Raw genomic sequence first — 18,554 nt, 5'->3', positions numbered from 1 at the left:
TTGGCTTACCATAATAAATACTTGTTTCACACATATCCAGTAATGGAATTACGGAGCATTCAGAGCGATTAAACCATTAGACTATCTGCAAGAAATGCCCACAATCGGAGACAATAAACAGGATTTCACTTGCTTTGTCTTTAGTTAAAACTGTGCAGCTCCTGTGATTGTGACAAAGTCCAGAAGTTATCCTGCTGACTAACGCGAAATTGGTGGTGAACATTAAGTGATGTGCTCTTTACAGTTCTTAGACAGCGCTTTTAGTTTTTTAATTTTATCCAACATGTCGCATTCATCCATTCACACTCATAAATCATGACACACTGCACTCCCATAACCCCCTAGTACTACAGGGAGGTTATATTGGGTGGCATTAGATCACTGAGCTATTAGATTATTGTTGGGTACAGATGTTTCCAGAAAATGACACAGAAGGAGTCACTGTGGAAAGAATAGTTAATTATTTAAAAAAGCACATCCTTTTGAAAGTTAATTTAAAAGTAAATTAAGATTTTATATTTTTTTCTGTGGTAATCTGTAATTTCACTTTGTATATTGTTAGTTTCCCGCATCATTTTTAATATAGTTACATAAATACCTTGTGTGTTAGTTCTTCATTATAAGGGTAGGTGATGGCCGTGGGCGTCTGTCCATCCTCTGTGGATGACATGTACGCGCTGTCCGAGGAAACCATCTTCCCCCGCTCATTCATCCTGTGCGTATCCCAGCTGTCGTCCATCCACTTTCTATTAAATAGTAATTATCAGCTCCTAACCAAAAAGCAGGTGAAGTCCTAGAGGTGAACTAAACGTTTATGCTTCCTCTCCATCCTTTTTATCGCCCTGTCTTAATTCCTCCACCCCACCTTCTCTGCATGTCTCCTTCACCCCTGGATGGTTTATATCACCATGCTACGATGTATAATTATGTTGAAACTAAATATTTAAAAGGAGTAGTTTTGGTCAGAGATGATAACGGAAGTGTAGCTTATACAGTATTCATGATGCAAGTCATGTTGAGCTTTTTAACAAGGAAGGGAAAAGGAAGTGTTCAGCGCCCCGGAGAGAGAGCCTCATAAATATCTCCCATCGTGTTCTTGTAAGAGGGAAAAGCCCTCGAAATGTAGCGGAAAGGTTCATTTAAGACTTTCAAATAAGAAGCATTTCCTCTCTATTTCCACCTGATTCAAAGGCATGTTAAGAATGAAAATAAGGAAACATCTTAATTTTTTTTTTTTTTCGTTTTATTGAGTCAGTCAGATCTGTCCTATGAGCTTTTTCCAGATAAGAGCTCTGGATGACTCACCAGCCGGGCTGCTGCATATCACAGCGGCACGGAGGGAGACCTCAACTTCCCACCCACCAAAAACAATAAAGGTCTGTATCAAATGACGCTGAACAGCTGGACAAATGTAACACGATTGGAGAGCAGCTCTAATAGTTTAGAGTGCTGAGAGATAAACAGACAACAAACATAATTCCTCCCAAACAGGATAGAAAAATAACATCTGTCACACCCATTCATCTGCTCCCTTATCCCAATAAAACTGGGGCTTCACTGAAGCAACTGTACTGATCGAGGTAAACAAGGTCACTTAAAACTCACACGGTGGCCAACTGTTACTTAACAAACACGTAACGTTGGAGTAAAAAAGAAATCAAACAAACCAAATCACAGACATGGGTTTCACTATCATCTGAAAAGGCATTGATTGCACATCTGTGGAAGCTTTCATCCCGTAGTAAACAATTCAGCTTTGTGACATAAAGGCATCTTAGAGTCTCGATCACACTGAAACAAATGGACGATACACTCGTGACCACTCTGGGTCGGTGGACTCAAAAAGAAAAACAAGACAAACAAAGAAAACATACAAAATTCAAAAAGTTGAAATTAAATTCACCGTAACAAATTAAATGTGAATGTGTCGTGACAATACTGCATACAAACAGATACACGGCAGGTGTGTGATCTAAAAATCTTGCATTTAAGAGAACTTTGACATTTTGGAGAACTGTGTAAGCTTGCTTACTCTGCAGAGAGAAGACTGACAACACGTGACAGTCGTTAGTGTTATGGTGGGGTTATACGTCCTATACCTTGGTTGACACATGACACGGAGTAGCCAGGGTACAGACACGAGGGCCTTACAGGTCCCGACAGGTAAAACAGAATGAATTCTCTTCCACTGACATTGTTGTTTAAAAAACAAACAAAAACAAACAAACAGCTGCGTTTCAGACGTAGAGTGTCTTGGCTTTTGCCCGCTTCTTCCTATTTCCAGCCTACATGCTGAGCTAACATATAAACAGAGTGGTTTCAATTCTCCCAGTGGGCCGAGAGTAATCTGAATAAACGTTATTTTTACCCACATTTCCTTCAGCTCAGTAGAGTCGCTTTAGCAGAGTGGATAAGAAACAGGTCAAACAGCGGAAGTAAAAGTCCTGACTTAAGGTCCACAGTCTGTTGTTCTGGAGCTTTCATGCACACTGCACATCCTTCCTTTTCAGTTAAAGACGTATTACAAAGATGATCTCAGGGAAACTGTGAATGCATCCTCGCTATCTGCACCAGCAGTCCAGGCACTTCCTTAGACCAGACGTTTAGCTCAGAGCCTTTTTTTGCAACAACAGAAAATTTAACTCAATTTAGCAGCTAGTTCTGCGAATTAACAAACAAAATGTGAAAAAATGACACAAATAATATATTAAAAAGAAAAAGCACAAGACTCCTAAGGATACACAAGAACCCCACTCTCTTTACTACTCTTCCTTCTCTGTGTTACAGTCCAAAAATTTTATGCGTCTGTGCAACAGGGAGTGGCAGTTTGTTCCTATTGTAAAAAAGAAAGAAAGAAATGACCTTAACCGTTACCTTCTAATCTTCACATTGTAACCTAGTGACCTCTGTGTAAAACCAAAGTCTTACAGTAAAGTGCACTTCATCTATCTGTTCCTTAATGCTTACATAATAATGCTTCAAAATAAGCACAATAACTTGATTCACAGGTTTGATTCTCCCTCGAAAAGAAGACGGAGCACGGCACTGAGCCTGTTGATTCTACCGAAGTGCAGGAAAACTGTGCACCTGAACACTTCTTAAAGAAACTCCGGCACAGACGGATCATGACCGCAAACCTGTGCGACAGCTTAAATAACACGTTACACCCGGCATCCGTGTACCCATTCAGTAAGCGGTGCTACAAGACTAGGCGCTTGCAGTTTCCTATGTGCAAATTTCCAGCAGTCATGCTCTTGTCTTTCAAGCCTGTATTACTGTGGCGCTGAGAAAGACGCGGCTCCTCGGTGGAGGAAGATTCCTTATCGTTGCTTATGTGCCCTTGAGCTCTTAGCCGACCTCGGAGACGTCCTGGTTCACACAGGTCTCCTAGCAGTCTCCGGTTTTCTCCGCACGTCTGCAGTCTCTCTTCTCTGAGGGCTACCTGATCCGCCCATCGCTTTTCACTGGGCCCATATCAGATTTAGGGTCTGGGGACAATGGGCTCCAGGCAGTCTTGGAACAAGACCCCAAAGCTGGGCATGAGGAAGTCTGTGTTGCACACAAGTCGCCGATAACCCAGAAGGACTCAACAGAAGTGTCCACCCATGCATCAAGGGCCTGGCCCACCAACTGGGCATTACGCTGGGCCACCTGCATGGCAGGTTCTTGGGGAGGCAGTTTAAGCACTGAGCTCAGCTGCTGGAAGCTCTGCTCCAGGTACAAGTTCCCTGGAGGTCCTGCATGAAGCCAGCTGTCCTCTTCTAGAACAGAAGGAGAGAAAAAAATCAGAAGAAGATGACATGAGTGTCTGAAAAATCCACCAAAGTTTTCAGATTTGAATGATCAAGCACTAATGTACGCCCGGGGACATTCTGCATGTTTTTATTCCCAATAAATCCAAAGCAAAGATTAAGACTAACAATGAACACCATCAACTGTGCAGTCTGACATAGCCGATGCCATGTTTGCCCAGGTAGGCATGGTCATTGATTACAGCACACACCAGCATTGTAGTTTATTTACTGTAGCTGATGAAGCTTGTAGGCAACACCAAACTTCTGTGTGTGTGCGTGTGAGAGAGAGAGTAGTTTTGGGCACTTTAAGGGGTGCGTCTACTTCTTAAAACCTTTATATTGCCATTTCTTTTCCAAATAAAGCATGCTGGAAACAGAAATCAAAGGTGAAAATCATATTTTTTAAGTTGATGTAATAATATTGGTTTAAAATAGTGGAAAGTAGAGAATTTAATAGCCAACATTAGTTTCTTGCCGATATATCAGCATGGACTGGTATGATAAATGAGTTTTAAAAAATAAATTAAATAAATAAAGGGGCAGGAAAACACCCAATAAATAGCGTTATGAGTGCTGACATCGTTTACCTAAAAACACATATTTGAATATTAGGAAATTGGTTTTAATAATGTGAAAACAAAACAAAAATATAATGTCCTGAAAAATACTTTCAGCACAGCATGCTTTTTTGGTGACTGGCTTTATTCACCAATAGCAATCAGTATTAGAAAAGCTTCTGTCATTAAACCTGCATGCTCTCTTTTCCATAGAGTACTGATTGGGACAGCTATTTAAAAGTGGTACTGTAAAACTAGCAAGGCCTCCTTCTTCTCTACCATCTTCAGCTGCATCGTCTTCCAATTGGGCCTCAGGGATTCTTAAGATGTTTGCGGACATAAACAAAAACTTGCTGTTACTGTTAACCATTTGCATTCACAAAAATTGACCTGAAAGGGTCAGACAAACTATAAAGAAGCAAAAATAAATGCATTCACCTGATACCCATCCACTTACATTTACCAATTACAGCAGACTGAACAACAGTATGGCTTTAACTTCTGTGTGAACCAAATGTGTGAAAGCCTGAAATGGTGTGTCACAAAATGTTGGAATGACATGACTGAAAACATTTGAAGTTCAAGACTTTTAAAGGGCACAGAGACGCCCTGTGATCGCGACAGACAGGACTGAACAAGTATTTAGGGAAAATGTAGTGCTTGACTGATTTGGTGTTTCATCATGTGATTCTGTCACAGAAAGTGAAATAAAGAAAAACATCAGCCTTATCTTTTCAAATTAAAAATGAAAATAAAGAGCTATAAATACATGTCTCACCTTTGCGTAGCGGCTCCTTGTTATTAAAAGTTAACGGCATGACAAGAAAGTGAACTTCTGCCACACGCTCCCATTGTTTTAACACCCGTACCGTCCAGGTGCCCGGCCGCAGGGGGTGCTGCAGTGGCGGTTTGTAGTGTGTGTACTCTGCATCCAAATCCACTGTAATGTCATAAGATGCCGCCACCACCAAAGCCGGGTCGACCCACACAATAGTGGCGGTGAGATTCGGACCACGTGCCCACTTCTGGACTGCCAGAGGTTCATCCAAAGGGCCGATCACCCCACCGAAGTTACGGAAGATCCTCTCTTTGGGATCCCACTCTGTGCCGATCTTAGGATAACAAAAAAAGTCATTTTTAAAAATTTATGTGACATATGTTACGTCCCTCTGCAGCCCCTAATCATCTCAATGGTGCTAATTGGCCACACCTAGTCAGGTGTGGATAAAAGCATACCTTAGGCAAGCTTCCTGGGGGAGCTCACTAGCCATTTTAGCCAACCTGCTGTGCATTTTAGGATTTAAAACCTCTTCTCACTAACACTCTGGTATTCATCTCCTTTTTTATGTTGCGGCTTTGAGCCAGGTTGTAACATAAGTGGGGGCTCATCCGGGATCTTCGGACATTTTTGTGGAGACTGAATATCAGTTTTTTGTATTGCTTTTAAGTGGGTGAGTGAAGGTGTTCACTGTGATTGAGCTACGTCCCTTTAGTAAGTGTGTTTCAGCTGGGTGGCTGTGCTGCCCTTCCATCGAAGCACTTGTTTGTTGTTTTAGTTTATTGTGTTTGGTGGTTATCCTGGGTGGGGGTACAGAGTTTGGTAGGAGACTATATCTCTGGTCTGCTGCCTGCTCTCGAGTTGGCGTTTAAAGTTGCCTCGAGTCCGGTACACCACTGAAGACTAGACAGGTAAACTTTTATTGTTTTTAGCATCTTAGGTTGGGAGTTGTGCATAGTAAATCAGTGGCAGCAAACTTGGCAGGAGGTTTGAGACCATTCAATAATTATGGTCTTGTGCCTGAGGCAGGTAGGCCATTTTTAAGTTGGCATAATGTATACTGTGTGTGCATATGTCAGTGTTGATGGATGCTAATGAGATCCTTGTGAGGTGAGTGCTTTGTGCTGTGACCTTTAGTGTTGTGGTAAATATGGCTACTTTTGTTGGATCACTTGTGAGTGTTGTTGGCCAGGTGATGGCAATAACACTGAGGGGTGCTGAGCAACCCTTGATGTGATCGTTGTGTGGCCATAGCGCTCCGTTTTGTGGGTGGTCACTAGTATGCTTGCTTTACTGAACCTTGTGGATTAAAGCCTTATGTTACGACCCGGCTCAAAGCCGCAACATAAAAAAGGAGATGAATACCAGAGTGTTAGTGAGAAGAGGTTTTAAATCCTAAAATGCACAGCAGGTTGGCTAAAACAGCTGGTGCCACCAAGGCAAAGGCAAGTGAGCTCCCCCAGGAAGCTTGCCTAAGGTATGCTTTTATCCACACCTGACTAGGTGTGGCCAATTAGCACCAGCTGAAAACATTGAGATGATTAGGGGCTGCAGAGGGATGTAACACATAATACAACAACACTGACAATACAAAAGAGACCCACTCCTTTCTGTCTGAAGAAGGTGAGTGAATATTCATTTCTTCCAGTATTAACATACTTTTTGTTAAACTAATTAAACTTCAGTTTAGCTTTTGTCAGATCACGCCTGATACAGCCACCCTAATTTTTAGATATCAGCTAGAAAATCTTCCTCATGTTGCAGTTGTCTTGATCTTGAAAGTTTGTACAAAAAAACCCTAAAGAGTGCTTACTTCCAGATTCTTGAGCCTTTCAAATTCTTTAAGGTTCTTCTCAAGGACGAGTGTAGCCTGAGGCACTGCCCACATCTCCAAAGTCTCCCTGGCCTTTGACTCCACTGCCTGGACTTCTTGGCGAACCAGGTACCCTTGGAAACGGTCATCATAAAAGTATACATGCACAGATAGAGGGACGCCTACTGGTTCAAACCTGGGAGAAAAAAAATAGATAAATTAAACATGACAAAGAAAATAGCTTATGTGCTGTGTTAGTGACAATAACAAAGCAAAGCAGAACAGACTCTCCACCTGCAGGCCTTCACGTTGCTCTGAGCAGTCACCAAACTCTTCAGGCCCAGGCGAAAGAATGACAAGTACGCCGTGAGAGCCACGTCACTGAGAGAGCCCACGCCATCCAGCTGCTCAAACAGGCTCTCCCAATATGCCTTGATAGCAACAGTTCCTGGAGCATACTGGCCATACAGGTGAGTGTCCAGGATGTCTATGGCCTCCTGGTTCACCGAGGACTCAAACTTGCGGGCAAAGAATGTTGGACGGGTCAGTTGCTGTGGATGAGGAAGAGAAAATAGCAAAAACATATTTGACAAAGAATTAGAATTTAGTTCAAGTCAGTTTGATTTAGCATTAAATAAAGCGCTTCTTCTGGAAAGTATCTGCAGTTCTGCCCTTGTGCTTATTCAAAACCACCGGACTCTGTTGACAAAAACAGTGATTTCCCATCTTACAGAAACAGGGCTCATTAGTCTACTTTGTGTGCCTTTCCTTGCTTGCAGTCAGAACTAACCCCAAAGAACTCCAGGAGCCAGATAATAATACAAACTAATTGATTGAGGAAAGAAATATTTAAAATGTTTTTAAATATAACCTAGTGCTAGCAAAGTGTACCTAACAAAGTGGCCACTGAGTGTATATGGCTTCTGTCTATATCACCCAGCCCTGTTTTTTGTTTTAAAGTGGCATCCTCTGTTGAACTCACCTGGATTCGAACGAGGTCTTGTGGTTTAAAATCATTGGGAGAGCAGCCACACCAGTCAACAATGTGCTTGTACTGACATTTACAGCCCAGCTTACGGTTCCAGTTGGTGACGCGCAGGTTATTGTCCACCAGGGTGTCACACATGAGACTGTTCCCGAGCACTGTGTGGAAGAAAGACTGGGAAGAAAGGATAGGAGTAGGTACGTTATTTCTTCACTGTGTGAGAAAACAGTGTGGCCAAGTGTTGTGTCCAAATTAAGCTTGTGTAAACCATCAAATATACCTATGAACTGTTTCTAACCACACTCTAAATTACAAAAAGGTCACAGCTCTATAGCGGTGAACAGACAACTCTTCTGAGACCAAACTACACAGATAAAATATAGCGAAGCCTCCTCATCTTGCACTTCTGCTGCACGCTGTGCCAGAAAGCTTAAAGTATTACATTATCTCTGCTGCTAGGCTCTTCTGACTTGGCAGGGGACAATGAGCCTGAGACAGGCTTCTATATGAAACTGTCTCAACAACGGGAGATAAACAGACTGCCTACAGCTCGCTTACCTCAGCAGGAAGCAGAGCGTAGGAATAGAACTGCTTCAGCCCCGACACAAGGTCGTCCTGGGAGTTGATGACGTACTCCACAAAACGGCGGGTGAGTGCAAACCAATCGGAGCCGCCTGAGACCTCCAGGCCTTCGGGGATGTTGCGCTCGCCTAGACGCCACATGTGGTTGTCACACTCGTGGAAGAGACGGTCAAGGCCCTGCTTCTTAATAAACCTGGAACACAGGACACAGCTGAAAATGATGGGTGGAAGAGACACGGGTGAAGGTATTTGCACCATTCATCGCAGTAAATGATAAAGAACTGTAACACTGCATTAAATAATGGATCTGACAGAGCTCTCTGCTCCCCAGCTCATCTGTATCTGCAGCAATATTTAAATACACTTCTATTTGCTGAGAATTTATAGAGCAACTTTTTGTGCTTTCATTCATTAACATTGTTCAGTTACAGTTTTTCTGTAGTATTAAAAGGTGTGTCAAATGTAATTTATTATAAGTCAAAATGCCATCCCGATGTCAGTATTTGCAGACTGTGCTGCCTTTATGTAGCAAACTCACCGGGCATTCTCTCTCCCATGGGACTTGAGAAAGTTCTTATCTCTGTGCAGCGACAGGAAAGCCACCAGTTCATCATTGGTCCTGCAGGAGGGCATTATGGTGAGAATTGAAAGGAGGAAAGGTTATGTTGAAGCAGGAGACCAAAAAAAGGGCCATCTACAGGGTTCTTTGGACTGTGTTATGAGTATTGTGCTAGCTGAAATAAACTACTCTGGACACAGCACAGAAAACATTGTCTTTCTGTGCTGTGTCCAAGCAAGCCTTTTCCCCTTGAGATGGTTCAGGTGGACTAACAGCTGCTTTGTTAGGGGTTCAAAGCTGCCCCAGAAACAAGCCAGCCAAAACTGATTCATGCCCAAAATAATTCATTTGAAGCTGCCACTAGATTCTCTTATCTGCCAACTGTTAAGTTTCTTTGTAATGTTGCTGTAAAAAGCGCCGTAATTGTAGGTGCAGTTTTGCAAAAGGGAAAGAGGCATTCAAAAATAATGAAAAATGGCTCAAGATACAAACTTTGAGGGAATACAACAAACACAAAGTAGGTTAAAGAGAGTGCACACTAAAATGCTTTTTTTTATTTTTAGCTCTAAAATAAACTTCACTGTGACAGAGTGAAAATGGCTCAAGACACCCTTTTCTGTTTGGGATTATGAAAGATAAGTGGTGTAACCAGCTGTTAAGTTTCTTTTGTTTTAACATGGCGGTTCAATGATTTTGACAGGAGCAGAAGCAACACCATGCTGCAATGTTTCACTACACACCCACACGTCTCAGCACTGCTTTTGATGGCAGGACACTGAACTGATAGCAAGAGGGGCGAGAGAGAGTCAAAGACAGCTTTGGGCATTACTAGGGCTTCAGGTAAAAGCTTGAATTTATACAGTTTATAACCATCCTGATCTCCCATGACCCTCTGTGGCAGACGTTCATTGACAATCTGTCTAATCCTCTTTTTTTCACTTGGCCTGAGATTCACTGAGCAACTCCTGCCTCACATATCTATGTCCCCTCTTCAGTAACTCATCTAAACTCAAAGCATCTTTTTTTAATCTTGCACTGCATGGATTTAGGCTCAAATGTGGGAGTGAATGTACACCTTAGGTAAAGTGCAACAAAGATTAGCTGTTGAGTTTATTTCTATGTATATATGTGTGTGTGACCAACCTAGTTGGAAAGTCTGTGGCACTAAGATTGATGAAAAAATCCCACTTCCAGTCCAGCATGGAGAGCAGATCCTGCATGCTGCGTAGGTAGGCTTTGAGAAGGCTGGCTCCTCCCCAGATGGTGACCATGCGCCATGGCGTGGCTCTCACATTTGGGTACTGCTGGGCTATCTGCAGGACCTCCCGATGCATGTAGCCAGACCGCTGTCAGAGTTTTAAAACCAAAAGTCAGTTAAAGAGTTAAATGAGGAGAGGCTGCTTCTGAAACAAAAGCATAATCTACTTTTAGCTTTGTTCTCACAGAGCTGCAGCTGCCACTGTGCCAAGACCATCACACAAAACTGGCTCCTGTTGAAAGAGAATTTGATCTGAGAAGAACAACAGCCACATGGTGCTCTGTGCTGTGGGTCATAATGACGATAGAGGAAGAATCAAAATTAGTTTCTGTTGCTGGCTGTTCCTCCTTTAGGTGACTGCAGGTGAGACAAAAATAAATGAACTGAGCTTAAAAGATAATCTGGAACAAACCACAGTGCGGGGATTAAAGGAAGAAATAGAGGCTGCTGAGCTGCCAAGCTTTATGCAGCGGTATTAAAAATTGAGTGAGTGAACATGTGACCACTGCAAGTGTCTAAAATATGCAAGAAACCAACAACTGAAGGTTCAACAATTCTTTTTATTATTTCTACTTGGAACTTAAACTGATTAATTATAACCTAATTAACAAGGGGCCTGTTCACAAATAAGGAGAGCTAATAAACGTTGTGAAGCAATAAATGGGCAGTTTAGGGAGACACAGACACTTCGAAAGTGACTGTTTGGGGACACAAAGTCCAATTGTGTTTAGCAAAGCATGAATAAAGGGTATCGGTTCTGTCTTGTATATTTAAAAGAGGACATAAAGATTGTATGAAAAGGGTATACAGTTTTTTTGCAGAAATTAGAAAATAGGAGAACGAATGGTCAAAGAGTAGTCTGAACTCAGTACTCGCCTTTAAACAGGAGAAGAAGAGGACAGGATAAGAGAGAGCAGAGCAGTTGGCAGACATTTTCTAGGACAAACCTGACCTGTTTTACAGCCTCATCTCTCAAACAGGCTTTTGCCTCTGAGATGGATGAGGTTAGGCAAGCAAAGTATCTAAGACTGTCTGTGGTGTGATTGTCCTACTGACGTCTTATCCATCATTGCCTCCGGTGAGCTGCTCTGCCGTCCCTTGGCAGCAGAACAGAGCAACTCCCTACGTCTCCACAACCTTTCCGGCAACACAGGTGCACTGAGAACAGGCACCTGTTTCTCTGCTGTCTCTGCTGAACGCACCTGAGGTCCCTGCCTCAGTACCAGCCGTGCATTTGTCTTTTGCCTTCCGGCTGCACATGACAGCAGACCTTTCCTCCACTAAATCCAGCCCCTAAGAATAACCACACTTTGCTCTATCCAGGCTAATCCCCTTTACTACACTGTGAGACCCGTGGGATAAATTTAACCTTCATAATGCAAATAAGATCTAACTGGGAAAAGCATCTGTGAGTGCACCAAACACATACTGTTTAATATAATATTTAAGCACCAAAAATAATACTGTCTAAAGAGACTGCATGGCAGTTGAAGCTCTGTAATTACCTTATCCACATGGATGTAGTAATAGTGGTCACGGTGATAAATGGCTTTGATGAGACGTTTGAGCTGCCGTACAGCACGGCCGTGGACCATCAGAACGAAAGCCACTCTGACGGGGTTCTCCACTTCGGATAGGCTGTCTTCCAGCTCACCAACAGCCTGAACTGGGTGTGACACACCTGTCCCAATAGGACAGACAAATATGACTCAGTAGGCTTGGGGGCACCTCTAAGCTAGCTGTTTAACAGGCACTATTAATGGATTGAAAGAGATTTAATTTTACCATGTTACATATCTGAAGTATTCAAAATCTAAAAGGGTTTTCTATTACTTTCCTTTTTGACAAAGCGTCCAACTCAGCAACACTGCAAGCTGCATTTACAGTAATGGCACAACTGAGCCAGAGGCGTGGGTTGAGTCTTTTGGCCCTGTGCAACCCCTGCATTATACTGCAGTTGCAAACAAGTTCCCTAAATGTGGCTATACAATCAGAGACATTTGACGATCTATAATGTATAACCCTAAAACTAAGCATAGCAATGGGCAAAAGATGGAAAGATTCTTCTGAGTTAAGGACATGAAACAGCTATTTGTTGCTGTTTATCATAGTGGGTCAAATCTTTTTGTTTTTAGTATTTGAATTTAGTACATTTTTAATTATGTACCAAAGAAAACTGTAACAGCTACAACATTGTTAGACTGAAAAATAACAAAATCTATAAAACAAAATTATCCTATAACTGTCAAGGAAATTTGGCAACAAAGAATGTCTAGACTGAAAATGCACTGGTGAGTAAAAATTACAGTAAATGTCAAAAAGTGTCATTTTGTTCATTTTTTACATTCATCTCCTTTCACGTTGAAGTTTGTAGACTACACGTGATTATAAATACTCATGCAAACTTTAGTGGGTTCTCACCAAGCTGAGGGCAGAACTGAGGGAGTGACTCTGGCATGAGCTGCCCGGCCTGATGCTGGCACACGATGTTGGCGATCTCCTGTCTGCACTGCTGTGACGCGGCGCGGTGCAGAGCAGACAGCGCATCCTTTCCTATGATATCACATTTAGGCACAAAGTCACTGTTGGGGGCTTGGTGCGCCCCGTCCACGCTGCCTGGCTCTCCTGGTATGGCAGCAGCAGGTAACTTGCCTGCCCCGTCTGGGCGGATCTCGCTAAGGTTACGGCTGCTGGAGAGATCGTGGGGGACTACACCATCTACTCCAACCCCTGTCATTCCCCGTTCCTGGGGGGTCTTCAGCCTGATGTTGGGCTTCCCTCCACGGCGGCTGCTCCCTCTCCTCAGTGCACTGGCACCATTGCTTCCCTTGTTTCTCCCCGACAATGAATTCTGTGCGTTGTCTTTCTTGGGGTCCTGGTTGTCGTGGTCAGGCAGCTTAGACTGTCTTAGTTTTCTCTGAGGAAAGAGAGAGAGCAGAGACATATTTTAAATCCTGCTCTGTTGCCAGTCATTCCATAAGGTTATCTTGGACAACCACTACTGAGAGGAGGCGTTATTTCTTTGGAGTCATAATGAATCATAATGAATCCACAGAAATGACACATAAGGTAAACAAAGACCTCGACTAGGGCAGCAGTAGACAGATCCCCAGAGGGAAGGATGTGTTTACTTGCTTTTGTTTTTTTCATTCTGCCGATCTGGGTTATTTTTAGCTGAGTCTCTGCCTTTTTATGGAGCTAATCTGCAAAAAGTGGACAGTCACACATGATTCCAGTGATTCACTGTACCGACCTGAGTTTCCTCCCTCTGGCCGAAATCACAGGCAGGAAAAATGCACACACATGCAAGTAGGTCACATGTTTACAGCCCCTTCATACACACATTAAGAAGTGACAATGTGGCAAATTTACTTGCACTTTAGTGCTAAAATTATCTTAAAGAGCTCAGGGGGATTTTGTGACAAATTAACAACAATATTCTATCATTTTAGTTTATTATAATAAAAAAAAATCAGTAAAGCACTAACTTTGATAGTGTTTGACTGTAACCTCTTAAAAATCAAACCAGGGCTTGAGAGCTTCCTTAAAATGTCAAGATAACACCTTCTTATAAATGCTTTGACATAATAAAATCAGTGAAGTGTCCCACTGCTGCAGTCTCTGGCCGTAAAATCTCTAAATGTTAAGTCCACCCAGTGTTTGTCATATAGTTATACTTTTGTGAAAATGTCAACATAAAAGGGAAAGATCAGCTTTGGGGCAGGTGCAGAGCTGCCCGTTTTCCCCAGCAGGAAAATTATGTAAACACTAATGAAAGCTAGAAAGGTCTCTTTCCTCAAGTGCAAAAAACAAAACAAAAGAATGCATCATAGAGAATAGTGTGTTATCATCTAAACTGATGTTGTATCAAAATGAAAGAGGACCCAGTTTAAGTTTTACATCTAAGGCTCGGTTTCAAAGCAAAAGCTTTGAGTGAATCAGTCTCACTAGAGTAGAAATCACACCTCAAAAAATAAAGGCAGAGGACTTTTTTGGAGGGAAAGACACTCACACGCACACAGTTTAAGCCATTTTAAATCTTCTAGCCAAATAACATCATAGTTTTGGCACACTAAATTACTGGTTCATATAAAAAGTCCCTTCAAAATATTCATTTGGAGAAGAGAAAGAAGAGCGAGTGGGTGAGAGTGTTCTGCCTCTGTCAGAAGTTATGGTAAAACGTGGGCCCGCTCATTCGCCTCACACCGCTGGCACCCCGACAGCCCAGAGATTGTGGGAACAGAAGATGGACCGGGCCTGTGCGGTGGGACGAGGAGCCAGATAATACATGGCCAACACACCAGCTGCCAACCAATAAAGCAAAGTCAGCTACTGGCTGCCAACTGCAGTCTCAAATCCAATACAGTAAGAGGGATTGTGAAGTAAACTTACACAGCAGTCAGTGCAGTGCAAACCTACTGGAAAATGCTTATATACATTTAAGGAACCTTGCCATCTTTCTGAGAAATTATGACACCATACATGTCAACTCATCAAGAAAGCTTTGCTTCCTTTAATCGGTGTAAGAGCGGGTGCTTTAGTTACATCTTTATGTCAATTTCACAACACTCAAAGGCCAAACTAAACACAACCTCAGCTTCTGTGGAAGTGCTGGGAGGAAATCTGTGGTCTGACCAGCTGCACGACACTAACTCAGAATAGGCCTTAGAGAGTGACTACCCATGTTGCCTTACTTAACAAAGATTTATCCTTTTTTGTTGCCATTTCTGACCTTTTCATAAACCAAATTGTATTTGATGCAAAACGCCACAGCTGCAAAATGTGGCATTAATACGGCATAAATATGTAAAAATGCCAACAAAAACTTTTTGTTCTGAAAATCAAATTCCTGTAAAATTCAATTAAATAAAAAAAGAATAATAATAAAAACATTAATGGCATGATAACAACAAGCATGATTGCCAGCAAACATTCATAAGAAAGCTTAGTTTTCAGCTGCCAGCTGACATGTTTTTTGTGCAGAAAGCCAAGCACGCAGCACGGGCTAACATTTCAATTTTCCTTATCACTTGTGTTCACAGCTTTTAATTAACACCATCATGTCAAAAAAAAATGTATTGATTCAAAGGCAAGCCAGTCAGCCTCTTTACTTTCCAATTAAAGTCGAGTGAAACCATATCAGCGTTGCCATCTGCTGAAGCGTGAAGCTGCAGCAGCAGCGAGCACTCAGCTCTGCAGGAGAACCCGGGCGTGCAGAGGGTGATACGAGGATGACAAGCGTCATGTCTTCTTCTGTCCTCGCAATCCTTTCGCTCTTCTGCCCAAGGGATTTAATATAACGCATGTGACCGTGTTCACACATGCACTGCCAGACGCTGATTAGAGCAGATGCAAGATAAGGCAGAGATCGCTGAGCACGGGGAGACCGTTCAGAGGTGAAGTGATGATTAATGTGCACGCTCAAGTCAGAAATTTGATTCTGCATCTGCGAGAGTGCAAACATGCAGAGACCAAATGCTGACATTTGCATAGATGTCTGCCAACATAGCTGCATATAGAGCTGACATTTGTGCTGAGTGGTAGTGCCACAACTTCAGGGCCCAAAGATTAAAAACAGTCAATAAATAAATCTGATTAACAGTGAAGCAAACAACCAGTGCAGCTCTTTTCCCATCCACCTGCACACCTTTTAACTTTAAGACCATTATGCTTTCACCTGAGACACTCAACAGCAACACCCGAGGTGCAGTTGAGCTTCTATAAAGCAGTGTGCACTTCTGCTCATTTAGAAACACAGAAGAGCTGCATTTAAACACAGAAACCACAGCCCTGCACACATTTCTCTTATCTTTGCTGAGGCATGTTTAAGCATGAATACAACTGGTGAAACAGCAAACAGAAACAGGTGATGAAAGCCGGAGCCTCTCTCAAAATCACTTCAGCAAGAAAAGTTGACTCACTTGCTGCATTTAAAGGAAATGATTTATTTATTTAGTCTAACATCACCATCTGACCGATTAGCTCATGGTTTAAACTGAAGTGGTCAGCAGCAAATCATTTCCTTGGCAAACAGAGGCTACTGTCCGCAGAGTAATGACCCATCTTTTTCCCTTTCTCTGAAGGAACAGCCAAACATCTTTCCCTCCCCTCCCACTCGGCCACTGTTACATCTGTTGCCTGCCTTAAACCTTGCCAGGCACAGAACTTCAATCTATCCACATTGGAAAAAATTACACCACCACATTGCTTGATACATCACAATAGTGAGCTGGCAGGGCTCCCACCTCAGTTTTCAGTGTGCATTCCTGTGGCTCCATCATCACTGGTGTGTCTCAAAAAATGAGTCCTGTACACGCATGGTTCACCTATCTATGTTAACAGCTCAGGTTACCTGACTTAGAGGGAGAACTGGAACAGAAACTGCCTCAAGGTAGCGCACTCCAGGTGTGCCAGGGAGACCCAGGGAAAAAAATTCCCACACAAGACTTGGCTACTGTCGAAGAAACGGTTTCAGTGGTATGTAGGAGAGGCAGCTCTCTGCTGAACTTTTTGGTATGACTCAAAGCTAATTGAAAGTCACAGAACAGCCACAAGCACATCACAATCCACAGGTTGATATAAATAAGTAGGAAACATAAAACAAAAGAGATCCAAGTCATCCTGGAACTACTACATGAAGGCGGTCCTGCTCACACTGATGAAGTGTTTGGGATCAATGAATCACCAGTCTGTTCTCATGCTCCCTCAAACTTACATTACTTCATAGCATACTATTCGTCTTAGATATTCCCCTCAGTCTGTTTTTCATCACATTTTAACAACGCCATGGTTTCCAAAAGAAATAAACATGAGCGGTGGTACCCAAGCTCACCGCTGTTCCTTAAACAAGTTAACTACCACTTAACTACTCCTCTGGTTTCATGGCTGTGACAGTCTAGTAACGAATACTTTCTCACCAGGTAGTGTGGTCAATGAGAGACTGAGGAACAGACAGACACGCAGGCAAGTAGGTAGGTAGGAGGGCTGGACAGGGCTGGTCCGTTGTGCTGAAATGTTTGGGAGCAGCGCTCTTCCCCAACTGCTAACAGCTAACATCAGCTATAACTCACAGGGGGCTAAGTGCTAACGGCTAGCTCTACAATTAAACCAAAGCGAATAGCTGTCACGCCAAATACACCCGGAGGATCGGTTCCTCACCTCTGCCTCGCCTTCTTCCAGACTTCTCAGACTCCATACCACAAGCCCTTGAATCAGGAGGATAGTTAATGCGGCGGCAATCGCTAGTTTATATCGTCGGAGCAGCTTCTGCACTCGAACGCTGGCCACCATTTTTCCGACTCCGGTTGACTGGGAGCGCGTGCAGGGCTCATTCTGAGCGGCGCGCCCACGCGGGGTCGCTCAACATCCCGGTTTGCTGGAAAAAGTTATAAAGACGATTAGAACTGCTTATAATAATAATTAGTATTTATTTATTTGACTGTATTTTATAGCGTTCACTCACATTAGTTTTTTATATTTCCAATGACCTGAAATAAAAATAAATAAGTAAACGTTCTTTTTTAATTCATTTTCTATTTTCTTATTTCTTCAACATCAGTGTAATGGTATCAGAAACAAAATAAAAGAATAAATAAAAATATGCATTATATTTTCCTTCAACTTCCAGGTACAGACATAACATGACACTGACAGGTGACATATTAAAGGAAAATCTAACATACACTACACTTCATAGCATCTTCAGTTAGCATTGAGATTCAAGTTTCAGGAGGTCAGCCTTTACATTGGAGCTCAGTTTCCCCCCAAAACATGGTCCCTCATTTGGTGCTTTGATTCAGAACTGAATCCACCGTAGGTGTTCATTTGGGTTGAGTTACTGCAAAACCATAAGTCAGACATTTACATCCCCAACAGGTCCCAGAGCTCATATGACCCCCCCCCCCCTTTTTTTTTAAACTTTGTTACATAAGTGCGTTGTAAAAATGTTATATTTAATGAAATCTGGCAAATCTGATGAGGTGCACGGTGATATTTTCTTGAAAGTGTGATATAAACAACATTTTACTTTACTTTTATAAGTAAAAGTAAGCCAAGTCAGTCAGGATGAGGGCATTGTTCTCCTGAAAGAGAGACCGCTCCCTTAAGGATAGCAGTGTTTCATCATAGAACAAAGGTAATTAGGCAGAAAAGCTGTGTATTGATTTGCAGTCACCCTTCCCTCCAAGGTGGCGACGAGACCCGCAGCATAACAAAGGCATCAGATAACC

At 42.5% G+C, this 18,554-nt stretch overlaps 1 protein-coding gene across 1 annotated transcript; it reads right to left on the bottom strand.

Moving 5' to 3' along the window:
- Nucleotides 1–2,214: 2,214 nt before the first annotated feature.
- Nucleotides 2,215–17,627, bottom strand: xylt2 (xylosyltransferase II). The gene is made up of 11 exons (XM_085453828.1): nucleotides 17,485–17,627; nucleotides 12,748–13,243; nucleotides 11,832–12,007; nucleotides 10,212–10,414; nucleotides 9,048–9,128; nucleotides 8,486–8,702; nucleotides 7,925–8,101; nucleotides 7,237–7,493; nucleotides 6,943–7,138; nucleotides 5,130–5,463; nucleotides 2,215–3,761 (listed from the first exon to the last, which is right to left on the bottom strand). The coding sequence occupies exons 1-11, from the start codon at nucleotides 17,614–17,616 to the stop codon at nucleotides 3,439–3,441; spliced, it is 2,592 nt and encodes an 863-aa protein (XP_085309954.1). The 5' UTR covers nucleotides 17,617–17,627; the 3' UTR covers nucleotides 2,215–3,438.
- Between the last annotated feature and the right edge of the window lie 927 nt (nucleotides 17,628–18,554).

Source organism: Copadichromis virginalis, linkage group LG4 (assembly GCF_057382275.1).
Source record: "Copadichromis virginalis isolate Kocher_CV1m ecotype Utaka linkage group LG4, C_Virginalis_male_GT1.1, whole genome shotgun sequence".
In the NCBI taxonomy this organism is placed as follows: domain Eukaryota; kingdom Metazoa; phylum Chordata; class Actinopteri; order Cichliformes; family Cichlidae; genus Copadichromis; species Copadichromis virginalis.
This window is presented reverse-complemented; position numbering and strand designations above follow the sequence as displayed.